Here is an 18,571-nt window from a genome sequence, read left to right on the forward strand (position 1 = left end):
GTGCATTTAATTGGAGTAAATGCACAGTCATTCGAGGGAGGATGGATGATGAGCGTTGGTACACAATAATATTGTTAGAATAATTTTTTTGTTGAAAAACATGTGATTTTTTTTTTGTGAATATAAAAATTATAAACATTTTTTCTGAACACCTTTTAGTTAAAAACAAAATTTGGTCATTCCAAATTTTTGCAAAAAAAAAAATTTCGATATTATATTTTGATACAATTTATTGACATAAAAATCTTATGATAAAAAGAACATATATAATAGTGGATTTTTTTCTTTCAACTTTATGAGAACAGCAGTGAGATTTTTTAATTTGCAGTTTCGGGCTGGTGTAAACTGAACCCGTTAAATATTGTATTAGCCCAAAGTTAAATCCAACACAAAACCCAAACCAAAACATACACATGTATGCCTAGTCCGCGGCCTTTACTTTTATTCCCTCTGTCTTCCATTTTTCAACAATCTGCTCCTCCCTGCAACTCTGCTTCCTTCTGCTCTCACTTCGACAAGCGGTAATTTTTAGTTTATTTTTATTTATCGTATTCTACTTTCTCTTTTATATCTTATTTCATTTTGTTTTTTTGTCTGTACCGAGTCGTGATTTAAGGGTTTTTTTTTATATTTAATTTTTGCCTTTGAATTAATTAGTTCCCGGTGATTCTGGTATATGAATTGTGCTTTTTCAATGTTTATGAATTATAATGAAATGCAAGTACTTCGAGCTACTAATTCTCTCTTGTTTTAGTTGGAAATTTAAATTTTAAATAATGATGATGTTAATGCAATACGGGGATTATTGTAGTTGCCTATTTTACGAGCTAATTTCGATGATGAATCTCTAATATCTGAGCAGAAAGGAATGTGGTTTACATTCTCCCGAGTCGAAGGGAGTATTTATAAGTATGCTTATATGTGTTGTGATTTCGTCATTTGGAAAACTAATTAAGCTTACGCTTCGGCTTACTAGGCACCAAGTGATATAATAATACTAGTGACATTAGCAATAATATGCTGTATATGAGAAATATAAGATGAATTAAATCAAGTTATGATGTTACCCGGTCTCCATTTTTGTGCTATACTTGTGTCCACCAGACATGACATGGGTGTGGGTATGGGATCTGAGTTGGATCCTTCTTACTAAAACCGGACACTTCATTAAGTTAGACAAACCTGTATGTTCTTTCGATATTTAAATCCCACGATGGCTTAGAGTTCAGGTTTTTGGTTATAAAGTCATAGAAGGAGTTGTGGTTTTATTTCATGGTAGTGGATATTAGGAATTCATGGAGCTTTGAAGTTGCTGGATCAATTTTTATACAATTACACTTGACAGAGATGAATGTTATCAAATAATATATGGCAATATAAGGACTTCTTTGTGGTTGGTACTGATTTTGTGCAGGGATACTTTTTTGATATGTATGATGTTTCAACCCTTTATTTAATCTGCCCATGTCAATCATCTATGACTACGAATCATGTATAATATGTGTGTTATTGCTTTGTGGCAGGCAAAGAGGCCACACTTGGTTCTAATGGGTGATTTGCCAAGGTAAAATATCTGAAATACCGTGCTAGTTCATGTCAACCTACACCTGATATGATACTGTCATTAAACAATTAAATGTAAGCCAAGTAAATTTCAAATTGTCCCGTCAAATTAAATTATTGTGACAATAGGCAATTTGTCTTATGAAGTATGTTGACACAGTTGAACCTGAATTTAATACTATTAGCTTCAAACAATTGTCCCCCAATCATCTCTGAACAAGATATCATGCGTACTGGTCTTCCGTTACTGTGTTTAATATATAATATATCATTTAAGACACTTTACTACTTTAGCATGTAGGGTGTTTTTCCACGAAATGGTCAGGGTGGTGTGTTAATTAACATTACAATACGAACTTGTGTTTCTCTTTTATGTCTTTTAATAGTTAGTGAAGTTCGATACAGATTTTCTATTTTTAAGGTTTGCTTGCTTAGATGTATCTGTGTAATATATAACAAAGAGAAGTTTCAGGGAGGATACTAGTAATACGCTTCGAGTACTTGTAGCAACGGACTGTCATCTGGGTTATATGGAAAAAGATGAAATAAGGAGGCATGATTCTTTTCAAGCATTTGATGAAATATGTTCAATAGCAGAAAAACAGAAGGTTATGGTTTTCAGTTATTGTCTTGATTGTTTATCTTTTAATAGATCTCTTTTGTAATTGTATGTGTGTGCGTAAATTAATCAGTTTTAATTATGTACTGCTCATATATATTTTTTTATTTGTTTGTCTTGAACCTTTCGTGTGAATAAAATCGGAACCTGTCATATTAATGAAATTGGTTCCTTTTAATATCTTATTCTCACTAATATATTTGTCAATATACTTAATCACACAAGTAATTAGGTGCTTCTTATATGGTTAATGCCCCTCACTGATTTAATTGTGCCTTTAGGTAGACTTTGTTCTACTTGGTGGGGATCTTTTTCATGAAAACAAGCCATCAAGGTCAACTTTAGTGAAGACAATAGAGATTCTTCGCCGGTATTGTCTCAATGATCAGCCAGTACAATTTCAGGTTGTCAGTGACCAGACCATCAACTTTGCAAACATGTAAATGCTTCTGCCATCTTTATCATCTATTAAATTAAAAGTAGCTTATTGTCACTTTTTAGTAACAAGAATTAGTGTGAACTAATTTAGGTCAAGTCAAAGGTCTTCAAAGGAGTACATAGAAACACATAAATATAACAAAACAAACAATCATGTTTGTGTGTTGGGATAGTCTAAAACATTAAGGAAAATAAGGTAAAGCAACATAAAGGTGTGGAAAGTTCTAAGGTAAGTTTTCCATAACATAGTTTTCTCCATTAACAATGATTATATAGCAGCAGCTTTTATCGCGCACTGTTATCGATCTGCTTAGAAGCCACCTGAACAAAATTCTGTATTTCTTCTTCAGGAGGAGGGTTGTGTGGAGTTATTGGGATAGTTGGAGGGAGTACTGAAGATGACTCGGATATCTTTTATTTTTATTAAAAGAATTGTAAAATATCATCCTGTTGGTTTTGTGACATAAGTAGACTTATCCTCATTCCTTCAGTATGAAGAATATGGGCAGGCATAGACATGAGTAGCTGAGTCATTATTGCAAACATTAAAAGCCCATGAATTACTTCAGACCCAAATCTAGCTTTACATTGAATACTTTGAACCTTGCAAGCATAAATGTAGCTTTAGAAACTTAAGAAGCCATAGGTGAACTATTATTTATGTCACGTGATTGTCGATAAATGTCATCCCAGTGGGCCCGGTGAAAGTGAAGCCAAAAGCTAATCATAACTGTATAATGTGTCATATGGAATTGAATTATGTTCTTCAGGTTGATATGGGAGTTATATTTTACTTAAGAAATTAATTTTGTGCTATCATATATAAATGAAGTGTGAGTATCAATGTTTTGACCTATATTATCTTCTCAGATTTGGCCATGTGAATTACGAAGATCCACATTTTAACGTGGGACTACCAGTGTTCAGTATTCACGGGAATCATGATGACCCTGCTGGAGTGGTATCTGTTTTTACCTTATTGCTTACCAGTCGTCTCGCATGTGGTTATCTGCAATTAAAATCTTCTCTATCGGATGTATTAAATTTTAAATTATAGTTGCAATCGCCTACTAATGTAAATGTTTTCTTTGTTTTGCCTTCCTTTTTATATTTTGGTTTATTCTCAATCAGGGGTATGTATTCTGCAAGTCAAACTACCATAACATTCGCTTTCATAATTGGATATTTTAGCTATTTCCATATGTTGTCAGTTTTGCAATCCTTGTTAACTGCAATATTATTTGGGAACCTTTTGTCTCTGTTTATATTATTGCTTATACAACTGATTTTTGTTCATCTCTGGACCATTGGTTTCGAGTATTTTTGCCTATTCGGCTATTCCTTCTTGGAAGATCATAACTTCTGTTTACACAGAGGAAATATTGATGAAGATTATTATAGAGATTTTTAGTACAGTTTCTATGGTCAATTTTTTTGAAGTTTTTTGTTAGAATTCGAAAGGAATGTCTGAAAATTATCGAGCACTATACTCTTTGACTCTTAGAGATTCTAGAGTACAGTAGATGAAGAAATATAAAGAAGCTATATAGTTATCCCAAAAGTAATTATTCAAATGTAGTTGTCACTTTTACTCTGTTTTACGTTCATTTTGTTTTTTGTTAGGACAATCTTTCTGCAGTTGACATCCTATCGGCTTGCAATCTTGTTAACTACTTTGGGAAAATGGCTCTCGGAGGTTCTGGTGTTGGGCAGATCACACTGTATCCCATTCTTATCAGAAAGGTAATAAATCTATACAGATAAAAGAATAAAGGAGTCAAATTCTTTAATGCATGTCTTGTTTTCCTGGTAGGGTCCCCTTGTGTAGCAAAAAAAGAAGCTCATATCTTAAAGTGAGCTTGTTCAAGGAATCGGGTCAAGTTTCAGCATAATAGCTGAATGTTGTGTTGTTTGGAAACAAAATTTATATCATCTGGAAACATAAGACTGGTTATACAACCTTTTTTACCTTTTGACTAATCATTTTAATAAGAATAGAATTATGCATGACAATTGCTTTGGTTCATTTGCCTATAATATGAAGGCTGCATGTAATGAAAGATGCAGTAAAATGATAGAATTGATTGATCCTGATTCACATAAAATTTTAGAAGTTAACTTAGGGTCAATCTGAATATAGGCCGAGTAACTTAAGTTTACATGTCAACCCTTTTCAGTGGGTTTGAACTTAATCGTAAATGCAATACCTTACTTTCTTACTTATGTTGAGGTATGTGTTGAGGCATGCTCGAACTGTAAAACTTTTCACATATAAAAGTGGAGCTAGAACATATTTTAGTCAGCTGCGCCGACTCATTTGCAACACTAGCTACAGAGTAGAGAACACATGCCTTTTCTAATGGGATGATTGTCTACTCTGATTTCAGGGCTCAACTTCGGTAGCTCTCTATGGTCTGGGAAACATTAGAGATGAACGTCTGAATAGAATGTTTCAGGTACTTATTTAGACTTGTTTTATATGAAGATGTTTTGTTCAGTAGTCTAATGTATTGGGTCACATTTTGTTTTCATAGACCCCTCATGCTGTACAGTGGATGCGTCCGGAAACTCAGGAAGGATGCCAAGTGTCAGACTGGTTCAATATTTTGGTGTTGCATCAAAACAGGTTACATTAATTTCTTCTAATGGTGATTGCAACAGGATTGAAATTAACCTATATCTGAGGTGTTGTGCGCGCACCTAGTCAGTTTGAAATATTTCATGTTTATGTAGTTTTTTGTTTTTTATTACCTCAGAGTGAAGACAAATCCTAAAAATGCCATTAATGAGCATTTTTTGCCACGGTTTCTGGACTTCATAGTTTGGGGCCACGAACATGAATGTCTTGTTGACCCTCAGGTGCCACTAGAATGGGGATTTCTAATTGTTTTAAAACATGCTTTGTAGCTAAATTGAACTTATGTAAAAGAGATCTTTCATCATTGTAGGAAGTTCCAGGCATGGGTTTCCACATTACACAACCAGGATCTTCAGTTGCAACATCACTAATTGATGGAGAATCAAAGCCGAAACATGTCCTGCTTGTAGAGATTAAGGTTGGCTTTAGGATGCAAACAAGAGCCATTTTTGTTTTCTATTTTCTCTTGAAATCAAAGTTTCTCTTGTTTTATACATAACAGATGCTCAAATTGCATATAGGGTAATCAATACAGGCCAACCAAGATACCTTTAAACTCAGTGAGGCCGTTTGAATATGCTGAGGTATTCTTTTCCACATATGTTTATATAATCAGTTAAAAACTTGGTGCTAACTTTATCTTCATGATGCAGGTTGTATTAAAGGATGAAGCCGACATTGATCCTAATGACCAAAATTCAATTCTTGAACATCTGGACAAAGTGGTACTTTTGCTTTCCATTGTTTAAACTTGTCAAGATATGTTGTGACAAGAAGATCAATATTTTGAGGGTATTTGCATCTTATCTTTTATCCTGTCCTGTTTGCTTGCTCTAGGTCAGACATCTAATAGACAAGTCTTACCAGAAGTCTGTAAATAAATCAGAGGTCAAGCTACCACTAGTAAGACTAAAGGTAGTCCTGCTCCACCTAGAATGATAGAATGACAAAATTTATGGTCTGCATCATACTTCTTTCCGTTAATCGATCATTGTTAGCATCTTTGATTGTCCAACGTATTCCCCACATATATATGCACTGATTTGACAGGTAGATTATTCTGGATTCATGACCATAAATCCTCAAAGATTTGGGCAGAAGTATGTGGGAAAGGTAACTTTTCACAAACTATCTAAATAATAGGTTATAAACCCCAAACTGAATGGCTAATTTTAAATTCTTAGGTTGCAAACCCTCAGGATATTCTAATTTTCTCAAAGGCTTCAAAGAAAGGTCACAACGTAGGTATGGTTGTTTATTTTGGTTTGTCTTTCTGCCGAGTAGATTACATAAGTTATCATTCATTAATTGCATAGTCATTAATGGTCTTGAAGTGTTTTTGCTTTCAATGAATAATCATAGGTCGTATAGTAGATCAGCACCATTGTCATATAATTTATTTGCTGGAATTTTTTGGTTTACAAATATAGCGTTATTTGCCTTTTAAAGTATTCATTATGTATTTTGCTGGATGTCAGATATGCATAGATATTATTACAATATATTTATTTGGATGCTGGGTCTAGGCCTTTATTGCATAGAGAGTCAAGGTTCAACAAAATCCAGGCAACAATGCTGTTTTGGAGTCTGTTAATACTTAATAGTCAACTACTTAGGAATCATCAAAAATCTCGTCCCATAAGATTACCTTTAAAAATGCCTTCTATTTCTATGTTTGATGTCATGCACTAATATAATATAAATTCATGATATTAAATAAGAAAATATAAATTCGTTTATGCTTTAGAATTGTGAATCTGCGATTTCCAAATTGTTTGGACTTGAGCTGTGACAGGACTGCAAACCACTTGTCAATATCATAAGCTCAAGACTGCTGTGACATCAACAAAAATTACTACTTCAAATAACTCTATAGGTTGCAACACAAGCTGATAAGAAGTCAACTATTTCTTTTAGAGTAATACTTAAAATTTTGTTCTGAGCCATAACTTTGGCCCCTGGTAATTTAACCTAGACCTGACCCTGTTGGATAAATCATTGTCAGTTTCCTCTTATATATTACAGACATGAGTAATTCATATGATGTTGAACTGTGTCGCCTTGTCATCAGTCTTGGTAAATATAATTTGTTTTGAAGAGAATAATGTTGCTGCTAGTTTGCTAATAGTGATAGTATAATTGTTTATTTACTGCAGTAAAAATTGATGATTCTGAAAAGCTACGACCAGAAGAATTGAATCAGCAAAATATCGAGGCTTTAGTTGCAGAAAATAACCTGGTGAGCAATTGCTTCATCATTCATACATCTTTTCAGTTTAAACAAGTACACATTCTAATGCTTGTCTATAAAAAATGAATGTACTGAGTTGCATTATAGTAGCCATATATAGTTAAAACACACTATTAGAATTAAATAAAACTCAAACCACTAAAAAATATATATGAAGTTCAAGAACAATATTTTGTGTAGCTCAAATTAGTTTTAAAACTTTCTTATGTACGCAGCGTGTGTACTAATCATGGCGCCCCATGTGACTATTTATTATGAGTGCACAATGTGACTTATTATTTCATTGTTACGAATATACACGTCATTTGGATAGATATATTATATGTTATGTAAATATATAACACACAAGTGGATGCATATGTTCCGAAGGATGCATAATTATCACACTAGAAAATTTATATGAGAACTTCTTTTACTTGTGATTATCTTTTGAGTTGTACTATTTTTAATAGTTTCTTTTACTTGTAATATTGTGGGCCAAATTCCTATATTCTTTTGGTTTTGACAATCTATTATTAGAATAAATTAAAAGGCAAATTGCCATATTTTTATTGAATTGCCTGTTCATATTACATATTCTCAAGTTATCACTTACTCTCTCCGTCCCACTCATATCTTTACAGTTTTTTCACTGCTTGGGACACATTTTAAGGTGTATATAAAGTATAGTTTCATAACTTATTTTTAAAATTTACTTTTTTTGAATAAAAATAGAACATTAAATTAAAATATTAAATTTTTATTTGGAAGAAAAAAAATAAAAATAGTTTGTGAAACTATACTTTATAGGAGCATTAAAATACATGTCAAAGCCTCGGTCCCGAATGTAAACAATCAAGTGGTACTGAGGGAGTAATTTATAAGCATAAATAGGGTACAATATTTTAATCGATATGGCAGTGTGGTGTGCAAAAACTGTAAGGCATCCATATCGTCACACGTACATGTGACGCCCCTAGATCCACATCCCGCAGTTCTAGTCCGTCACTAAACATCTGGTTTAAAACAACAATTGCATTACATATTAATATTACATAATCCAACTCTTGCCCCACAAGTCCAGGGTCGATCGTCTTACAACATTACTAACGAGTCTAACTTTATTACATAAAGGGAAGTCTGATTTCAGACCATTATAATAACTATAGCTCGTACTACCAAGCGCTATAGTCTAGCAGTCTCAGCTTGGGTGATGTGCCTTTTCCCAGCCTTTGCCAAAAATGGGCGGTTCTCTTGAGTTGTGCCATACTCACTATTTACTGCTCAAAAAAAAAAAAAAATAGATGCAAGAATGAGCAATTAAATTGCTCAGCAAGTCCACATAGAACAAAACAACAATCAACAGAATATGCACGTAAGGCATAGAAAACAATTCAAGTCAAAGCAACAAAGCAGCTACCGTCAAATGACAACACAAGTTCAAGTAAAGAAAACGCTGGTCTTCCACCTCTCGGTAACACTACATGGCTCGATCAGCACCATTTCGTGAATACCGTTCTCCTGTGTGATCTTTGCAGTCTGATCGTAACCGCACAAGACACACCTACCACTCTCATTTGCTAGCACAAGGGTTAACATTTGTAACCATAAACTATCTGCCTTACCAGATAGTAAATTCTCAACTCTCTCCCTCTCCCTCCCTCGCGAATCCACCGTCGTCACCGGCGGCGTCTCCCCGCTCCTAAGCCCTCTGCCACCACAACACATCTCAAAACCCCCGCACACGAGAATAAACACACGCACACTTCTCTCTAAATCTCTTCTCTGTCAACCTCGACGCCGCCGAGAGTCTCCGTCGCGACGCCGCCGTGAGCTCCGGCCGAACTCCGCCTCTTCCTTTTCAGCTCCGATTCTCCACCCACTAAACCAATTATATCCCAACCCTCCTTTAATTCAATTAACCAACAACAATCAACAAATCCCTAATTTCATATAAGAACCCTAGCCGCAATTTCTTTTCCTTTGTTGAGTTTGGGTAGAAGTACAAGAATTTTGTATGGAGAGAGTCGGTGTACTAGCTTTACTACTAAAACTATAATTTAACTGTTAATACTGATAGGTAAAGAACTAAAGCCATAATTGAAATTTGCCATAAATAGCTTATTTTATTTGTAGAAGAGGGTGAAGGCATTGAATAATTACCTTGTGAATATAAAGTCTCAAACTACTCCTTTTATTCCTCTTGACGTAATAATACTCCTGGCTCTCCTTGCAGTGTTTTTTGTAAAGATGAAAATAAAACTCATTCTCTAGTATTTATACTGGTATTGCTAATTACCATTAATACATCTAATTGTTTTTAAATTAACTTAATTAACTATTTATTTGTCTCGATTTGTGTGCCTTTCCTTGGGCGCTAAGTATAGTACTTGGTCACTACGAAATGAATTTCGGGAAGGCAATACTCGGGAATACATGTGCTTGCTCTGGGGTTTTTATAATATTTAACCATAATCAACTTATAAACTAATCCCTAGTTTAATTATTCTTGGGCAGTACTCAGTCGAGTACCTAGTTTTTGATCAATTCCATGTGCAAATATTTGCACCAGCTTAGTCGGTTAGTTTTGTTTTGTATTATTTATTTACTTATTTATATTTGCTCGCAAACTAAAGTCTCGCAATCACGTAATCTAATTTGTTTATTTAACGAATATTTCAGTCCTGAATCATTTGATGATTTCTATTTAAATATTAGAAATATTATTCGGAACTGTAAAATACTAGAATAATTAATTAAATAATTATTCTAATTCTTTTATAAAATATTTCGAAATTTCCTTAACTAAATATAACGAAATATTTATTTTAGCTAACCCGTAATATTTGTAATGTTTCTGGTCGTAACAACAACTATACTCCTACCAATTTATTTACGTAACCAACATTTAAGTCTTAATGGTACGTGATTTCAAAAAAAAAAAAGAAGTCTTAATGGTATGTAATAAATTAAACTTGCTAGCCAATAATATCTAAACTTTTATCAACCTTAAATATTTTACGTACCAATATAATATTTTCACAAATATTTAAATAAAAGTTTTAAACCGCATAAAAATTAAATAATCAGTTTATTTACGTACTTGAAATTTTGCGATTTTTACATTATGTGCTAAGGCAGTGACTTGGACACCGCAGGAGGACACCACAACCTTTTTTTCCCCAATATTTGAATAGAATATCAAGTTTTGTTTCATAAAATTCAACAATATTTGTATTCATTCATATAAAAATTTGTTTTCCATGGAAACCATATTTATTTAGCAAAAAACAAAATTGTTTTCCGAATAAGTAATTGCAACAAGGACTTTAAAATCGCAAAAAAAAAGAAGCAGCTAATTTTGGTTTTGAGAATAGAACTTTTTAAGTTCATTTTTTATACGTAAATGATGTGATTTTCATTATTTGTCTTTTGTAGATACTGACTTGTTAGTATACAATTAAAGTATTGATTTTTTTTGTCTAAGGTTAATGCATTGTTGTTAGTATGTACTACTATTTAGAGTAGTATATATTGCAATATATAAATTTTTAACTACTATTAGATGTAAAGGCTTCAGGGCCATACGCCCGTATCGCCATAGTGTTGATACACTCTTTTAGTGATGCAGGGTATATATTTCTTGAATGTTTCATTTGGAATCCTTACAAAAACGATTGTATAAAGCTTTTTTTTTATGTTTATAGAACTTCATTTTTTAAAATAATATATTTATATGTGTACAGTGTACTGTATATATCTGTAACAGTTTATGGAATAATGTTTTTTGATATAAATTCTTGTACTAATGAACAAAAAAATTATGTTTTTTAGTCATAAGTGTTGGGTTCTGGATCTATTCTAATTTCTAACATGTGGCACACAAATTATAATAATAATTAAACATTGGTCTTCCTTTATAAATCACGCTTTAAGAGAGCCTCAAATTGTCAATGCACTCGTCGAGCCACTAGCTTTAGTAGTAGTTAAGTATATCGAATATAAAAAGTAGTTATAATTGATGATGATGTTCGATGCTTATGTATTGTGTATCTAAACAATTGTTGGTCTCTCAGCAAATGGAGATCCTTCCAGTCAACGATTTGGATGTTGCATTACACAATTTTGTTAATAAGGACGACAAAATGGCTTTCTACTCCTGTGTGCAATACAACCTTCAAGAAACCCGTGTAAGCTATCATTTTCAATCCCAGTTTTGTTCACAACCTTTTGCCATTGGTTTTGGTTTTGGGTACATTTAGGTGACATGTATGTGAATGTATTTTCATAAAAACAGATACTGGTAGTCTGTGTTGTTAACTTGTTATTGCTGGTGCATAAATATATTTCATTTTTGAAATTAAAGTAACTGTGTCCTTATCAGAGTAAAATTGCTCGAGATTCGGATACTCTGAAGTTTGAAGAGGAAGATCTGATTGTTAAGGTTGGAGAGTGCTTACAGGCAAGTTGTTATGATTCTTATAATATTTGCAAAATGAAGGTTGGGCAATATCCTGTTAGATAGACCTACGTTTTCATTTAAAAAATCATTTTTTAATTTTATGCCTAATAGTTTATATTTACTATCCTGAAATGAAATCCATAGGATTTGGTGATCATTCCTATACAATAACCACAAGTTATATTGGTACCAGATTCCAGTTGGCATATGAAATTCTTTTTGGCCTATATGAATCACATGGTCAAGCTCATATGTGTTGTGCAGGAACGTGTGAAGGAAAGATCGCATTCTAAAGACCCTGCTCAGTTCACATCTAGTGGACAGTCATTAGAGGTAGTTTGATCTCATATCTAGCTGTTAAATTTTGCATCGTTGTTCTATTGTATTCTATTCAATTCTTTTCGTTGCACATTTGGCTTATGTACCCGAACTTGTGTTCATCTATATGTAGAATATTAGAAGTACCAAAGATGTCGGAAGTGCAGTATCTTTTAGTGATGATGAGGACAGTACTCAATTATATGGTACAAAGTCCACCACCAGAGGCAGGAAAGCAGCATCACAATCTTTCAGGTCCTCTCATGATGCTTCTGAAATTAGTAAGCCGGCTAGAGGGAGGGGCAGCAGGGGTAGGGGAAGAGGCAGAGGCTCTTCAAATTTGAAGCAGACGACTCTCGATGCGTCTATGGGTGTACGTTCAGGAAGGTATACTTTCAGAGCTAATAGTCCCTTGGATATATTCTGTCTAAAGAAAAGTATATGACTCGTGTATCCCAACTATGAGTAATGTGACGACTGTTAGATAATTTATAATGTTGATCCACTATCCATGCAAATGAATGAGTGTCCTTTAACAATTTTAGATGGAAAAAATGCTTTTGGGACTTGTGAACTTATTACAGCGTCCCTACTCACTAGGCTGTAACGATAAAAGGCTGTATGCTATATTAACTTTATCACATGTTTACTTGCTTAGTGTGGGTCTTATGTAGCGTAGGTTGAAATATTAATTTCATGTTCTTGTTTGATTGTAAAAACTTGTAGTTGACCCCGGGGCCCAGAACAGGTCAAAATCGCCATTAGAAGTGTTTCATCTAAAGAGAGATTGTTTCCCCGAGTACATTTTCCTTCCTTCTGAGATAACACAAGATTAACTAAAAAATTGATCAACTGTTGCAGATTAATAGGTCTTAGAATGTCTGATGTTCTTAGAAATTGCAGGCCATGTTCATCAAGTCATCAACACCTTTACATCAAGATGTCCTCGACTTGTTAATTCAGTAATCAAGAGTTATTATAGTTTACAACTGAATTCCACCCAGACTTGGTTAATATGTCATCTACACTAGAAAGAAAAAAAAAATGTTAGTATATTGGACTTTTGAGTGGTACTTTTACTAGTTACCCCTGCAGTCTCTGTTAACAGCTCTATAAATGGTCTCTTTGCTAATGTTATGCATAGTGTCCACTTCGTGCTGCCCCATCCGTTACTAGATTGTCTGGAGTCCATTTGTTTTTAATATTGGAAGTGCTCCCCATATGTTATTAGATCTCTGGGTTACTTTATTCTTAAAATGTTAGACCACAGCACTCCATAAATTGCTGTTGCTTACTCAGTCACTCACTCGTCCTATTTCCTTCATCATTTACTTTTAACATTTTCTTTTAACTTTTTATTCTATACTTAGAGCAAACCCACTGAAATCCTTAGCTAAAAATGGATAAAAGATGCCATAAAAAAATTGCAGAGTATATTTAAAATTTTCTCCACTCCAATGGGGTATTTCCCTTGTCTAAACATTTAGCCAACCCTGTGATGTTGGCTAATATTTGTCAAACCTCTGCAGACCTGTCATCATCTATTACCATATTAAAATAATATGTTCTGTTTTTAACGACTTGAAATAATAATAACGTAATATTTTTAAATTATAGCAAACCATTATGACCGGTCCTATCGATGCACAACGCGTTACAGGTTCAACAATATTTTATATCATTTAGCCAACACCATTGGAGATTCTCTTATATCCTACCTCCATCCCTTTACCATCGATCAGGCAGGACAAGTACAGAAATTTGGAAATTTTATTTTCATTTTGGAGAAAAGTTTGTCTCAGCATTATGTTAGTTTTCCATAAATATTCATAAATATTTAATTTGAGTGCAGATCTGCATCAGTTGCTGCTACAGCTTCAGTTAGAAGTATTGCTGCAGAGGAGGAGAATGTCGATTCTGCTTCAAGTGATGAAGCTGTGCAATTTAACGAGGTTGAGGACAGTTCGGTATGGATCATCTTAATGTTATACTTTATAGAACATAATCATATCGGTTCTCTTTGTTTCCCTGTCTATGAAGTACCAGGTAATTTACTAGAGAAGTTCATTAATAAGGATATTTAGCTATATGTGCTACACATTGCATTCATATTCTATATGACCTGTCGGTACCAGGTAGCAATTGTCGTGACTTCATTCGACTTCTTATTTTACCCACAGTTCATGCTACTTTGATATTAGTTGCAGACTGATGACTACTAGATAATATCCAAGAAATCTAGATTGCAAGAGAATTTGTGTCAAATTTATCAATAATCTGCAATGGTTTTGTTCTGAACCTATAATGTCTCATTATGAAATTCTGTTGCTCTCAATTAGTTTTTTGCTGTACTTTGGCTGCAAAACTCATCAACTTCATGCTTACTTTAATAGTCTCTTTAAGTAAAATATGTTTTCCTATTGAAAGGATGAGGATGTCAGAGCTAACAGCCGCAAAAGACCTGCTGCTCCAAGAGGAAGAGGCAGAGGAGCATCTTCCTCCAAGAGGGGAAAGAAAACAGATAGTGTGACATCTTCAATACAACGAATGATGATGAACAGAGATGATGATGACGATGACGACGATGATAGTGTAACAAAAAAAGTACCTGCATCTCAAACTCGGGTAAGTAGAATCAATAAGCAAATGTTAGTAAAAGCTATTTGATTTTAGGGGAAAACTCAGCCGTGCCATCAAATGACAAATTATAACTAAACTTTTTCAGCAAATTCTGTTCAAATTTGTAAAGCTATAAACAACTTTAGACTTCTTCGTACCATTTGCTTAAATTCTGTGGCATGCTAAAACTTGGATGTTAATATATGTATGTCAGCTACTAGTAAATGTCATTTGCAAGTCTTTTTACAAGAAATTTTTTCTACCAACTAATTTGACTAGACTACAAACTAAGAAGTTTTATGTTTGTAGGTAACAAGAAATTATGGTGCCCTGAGAAGGTAGGTAATATATCAGCCGTCAGCGAGAACTCTCTTAGAAGGTGGCCTGCCCTGCGATTGAATGGTTCATGCATGTTTCTGAACCTTGTGTGTTCCAAGAGGAGAGCATGTAAATTTGTAATGCAGTTGGAAATGGTTTTGCTTTTTGAGGAATTAACCCTTGCATGGTCATTGTACTGCAGGTTTTTTTTTTTTTCTTTTTTTTCTTTTTGACACAACTCAACCTAACAAGATTTGAATCCTGTATAAAAATTTGAACAGAAACAGGAAGCATACTGTATAAACAAGTTGAAGCCGTTTATGGAAGTAGTTTTTCGAGCCTAGGCTTGTAATATAAGCCCAAATCATTATTTCTTGACAGGTTTATGGATACATGATTCTGAATATAATTAATTACCGCATTTATTTCTTAAAAGTTATAGCTTAACGGATGCATTAGATGTTCTAGTCCTTGTCTTAACATGGTATGATGTCTCATAAACAACCGTGACGATTGTATTTTCTCCCTCATCTTTCTATTCCCTTTTTACCTAGGTACGATGTTAGCCTGCATTGTGGCATGATTGTCATCTTTGCTAAAACTAAAAAGAGAACAAAGTTAAATAAGACACTAATATGGAGAAGATTAAGAGGTAAAAGTACTATGTATAATCTGCCTTATGGCATGGTTGTCATCTTTATTAAAACTAAAAAGAGAACAAAGTTTTTGTTTTTTTTTAAACGAAAAGATAACAAAGTTGTGTCATCTATATATTGATTTTAATCAGCAAGGTGGTAGTTCACAAGTGAGATTTTAACCAAAAAGTGGCCGCTTATAAGCAGTAGTATCAGACAAGTTGTGTCCTTCTTTGATGTTGAAATTGACATCCAAACACTTTCTTTCCAGGTCGGCATTTTACTGCTACTTGTCAAGTTTTTGCCAAAACTTCATATATATTGTTTGCTTGACCATCTGGGCATATCTTATTTTATCATAGACTTATCTGGCTTTGAGTTAAGGGTTTGGTCCATTGGAATTTTGGCGAATGCATTCATGTTTCCTAGCTCAAACGGAAACCAGTTCGATTCATGTATGTTCACCAAAACTATTCATCTCCATTGGGGATGGGTAGAATGACGGTATTCACTTTGGTCATCTTGGCTTATTGCATTGATTTAAACTTAAATCAAGATATTTTGTTATTAGTCCAGCATTATGGATTAGTCTTTAGTCTTTTGGATAAATAGGTTAGTTGGGGGTATTTTTATCATATCTGTATTTTTGATAGTGCTATGGTATTGGAATAGGTAGCATTTGTGTAGTAGGGACATGGTGTTATGTTACCAAAAGTACCAGAACTCTTTGGGTATGTCAAGTTCATGCTGGAGGTTATATTTTCCTACTATAAATTGTGTAATATAAAATGAGGGTGATTGAGTAGGCTAATAGATATAATATGATCCTTGATTAACTCTCGAAGCTTATTATTTTTTTCCAACCTTTTGCAAGAGGTGATCCAAGCCTGGAAGCATAAGTTTGTTTATAATCGTTAATCCTTTCCTGAATCTCATGAAGTCGAGAGGCTACAGAAATATACTATATACTCCCTCCGTCCCCTTTTACATGTCCATTTTGCTTTTCGAGAAGTCAAATTGACCAATTTTTGACTAAACATTACAAATTATCTACTCATCATTTCTAAAATCTGAAAGCTGCATATTAAAATAGATTAAATATACTTTCTAGTAATATAATTTTTATTATTTTTCTCAATTATCTGATACGTGTAAAGTTCAGTCAAAATATAGTCAATTTGACTAGTCAAAAGTCAAAATGGACATGTAAAAGGGGACGGAAAGAGTACTACTTTACCTCACAAAAACTTTTATAACATTATTGTTCGCACCACATAGGTTATGATAATTTAGGAATAGTTTAGTACTCACGTGTCTAACCAAAGTTCGGCTTTGGTTAGACTTTTTTACTCTTATTTTTATTTCATTTTTATTAGTTTTTTTATTCTTATCTTTGAATAAGAGGGTTCTTCGAGGAATTTAGGTCATATTTAGAATCTCTTTTCGTAATATATCCATTTTTTTACTATGCTTTTGTTTGCTTTGATTTTCAGGATCATGGAAAGAGATTTTTGGGTTTTCTTTATCAGTCTATAAAATTTTATTGTCTAAACGTCCGGAAGTATTTTTGCGTATCTTTCGGTTAGATGATAAATTTTTTGGATGAATGAAATCCCCGATGCGGATATTGTATCTATTATACAACTCATCTACGAGTATGTAGATCCCGACAAAAAAAACATACTCCCTCTATCCCATTTTAACTGATGTTTGACTTTTTAACACCTATATTGAGGTGATAAAAAGTAATATCTACGCTCAATGAAAAAATTCAATTCTTATATCAAATAAAAGTTTAGAATCAAAATTTTTATTTGATATAGGTTTTATTAAAAATAATTATGTTTAGATGTGATTTTTTTAACACCTTAAAATACGTGTAAAAAAGTCAAAAGCAGTTAAAATGGGACGGAGGAAGTAATAGATAACAAAGTTAAATAAGACATTGAAATGAAAAAAAATTAAGAGGTAAAAATAAAGAAAACTAAAAAGAGAACAAAATTAAATAAGACACTGAAATGGAGAATATTAAGAGGCCATTTATTTAAAGATGGGCTGGCCGTTACCTCAAAAATTTAGTTAACCTGTAAGCAATTATGCTCTAGTGGTATTAGTTATAATCATTACTTATATTTAAAATATTAATTTTTTATTATTTTAATTAATATATAATCAATTATAAAATTAACTAATTTTGTTCTATATCTGTGAAATAAAATAATATATTTAATAATAATATTTTAACGTTTTTATATTTACGTTAATATTTTAAAGTAATTAAATATTTTTTTGTAACTTAAAATTAAATAAGTATTGATCCTCTACTGGTATTAGCTATAACAATTAGTTATATTTAAAATAATATATTTGTTATTAATTTTAAATATAAAAGTAAAATAAATTTTAACAAAATTTATTCTATATTAGTAAAAATAATATAATATATTTAATGATAATATTATAACAATTTTATATTTATGTTAATGTTTTAAAGTATATATTTTAAATTAAAAATAAATAATGATCATAATTAAAAACATATTTTACTATATTAGAATTTTAAAATTTTAGTTAACAATAAAATAACATTTTTATACTTAATAATATTATAATATTGTGCGTTTAAATGGTGCCTTCAATATTTTAAATTAAATATTTAGAAAATGACTTAAGGTATTATATTATATGTTATAAATGAAAGTAAAATTTAAAAGAAGGTTTGGGCATATAT

General features: G+C 32.7%; 1 protein-coding gene across 2 annotated transcripts; it reads left to right on the forward strand.

The window, feature by feature from the left end:
* The first annotated feature begins 400 nt into the window (after window positions 1–400).
* LOC108224142 (double-strand break repair protein MRE11) lies at window positions 401–15,546 on the forward strand. 2 transcript variants are annotated; one of them, XM_017398713.2, is made up of 23 exons: window positions 401–521; window positions 1,524–1,564; window positions 2,036–2,171; window positions 2,464–2,621; window positions 3,491–3,581; window positions 4,244–4,363; window positions 5,008–5,076; window positions 5,155–5,246; window positions 5,377–5,479; window positions 5,569–5,676; window positions 5,780–5,842; window positions 5,912–5,983; window positions 6,096–6,173; window positions 6,309–6,371; window positions 6,443–6,503; window positions 7,415–7,497; window positions 11,565–11,678; window positions 11,873–11,950; window positions 12,215–12,283; window positions 12,402–12,655; window positions 14,121–14,235; window positions 14,696–14,893; window positions 15,197–15,546. In XM_017398713.2, the coding sequence occupies exons 2-23, from the start codon at window positions 1,548–1,550 to the stop codon at window positions 15,227–15,229; spliced, it is 2,175 nt and encodes a 724-aa protein (XP_017254202.1). In that variant the 5' UTR covers window positions 401–521; window positions 1,524–1,547; the 3' UTR covers window positions 15,230–15,546. The 2 variants fall into 2 exon arrangements, with proteins under 2 accessions (XP_017254202.1, XP_063950377.1); XM_064094307.1 differs by lacking the exon at window positions 401–521 and having other exon boundaries at window positions 1,535–1,638; window positions 15,197–15,380.
* Window positions 15,547–18,571: the final 3,025 nt, after the last annotated feature.

The sequence above is a fragment of the Daucus carota genome, chromosome 5 (genome assembly GCF_001625215.2).
Source record: "Daucus carota subsp. sativus chromosome 5, DH1 v3.0, whole genome shotgun sequence".
Classification (NCBI taxonomy): domain Eukaryota; kingdom Viridiplantae; phylum Streptophyta; class Magnoliopsida; order Apiales; family Apiaceae; genus Daucus; species Daucus carota.

What these genes read in the sequence shown, in the direction of transcription:
- LOC108224142 (XM_017398713.2), top strand. An exon ending in ATGATGACCCTGCTGGAGTG is followed by an intron (nt 3,582 to 4,243) that starts GTATCTGTTTTT and finishes GTTTTTTGTTAG; the next exon opens with GACAATCTTTCTGCAGTTGA. An exon ending in ACGAGGTTGAGGACAGTTCG is followed by an intron (nt 14,236 to 14,695) that starts GTATGGATCATC and finishes TCCTATTGAAAG; the next exon opens with GATGAGGATGTCAGAGCTAA.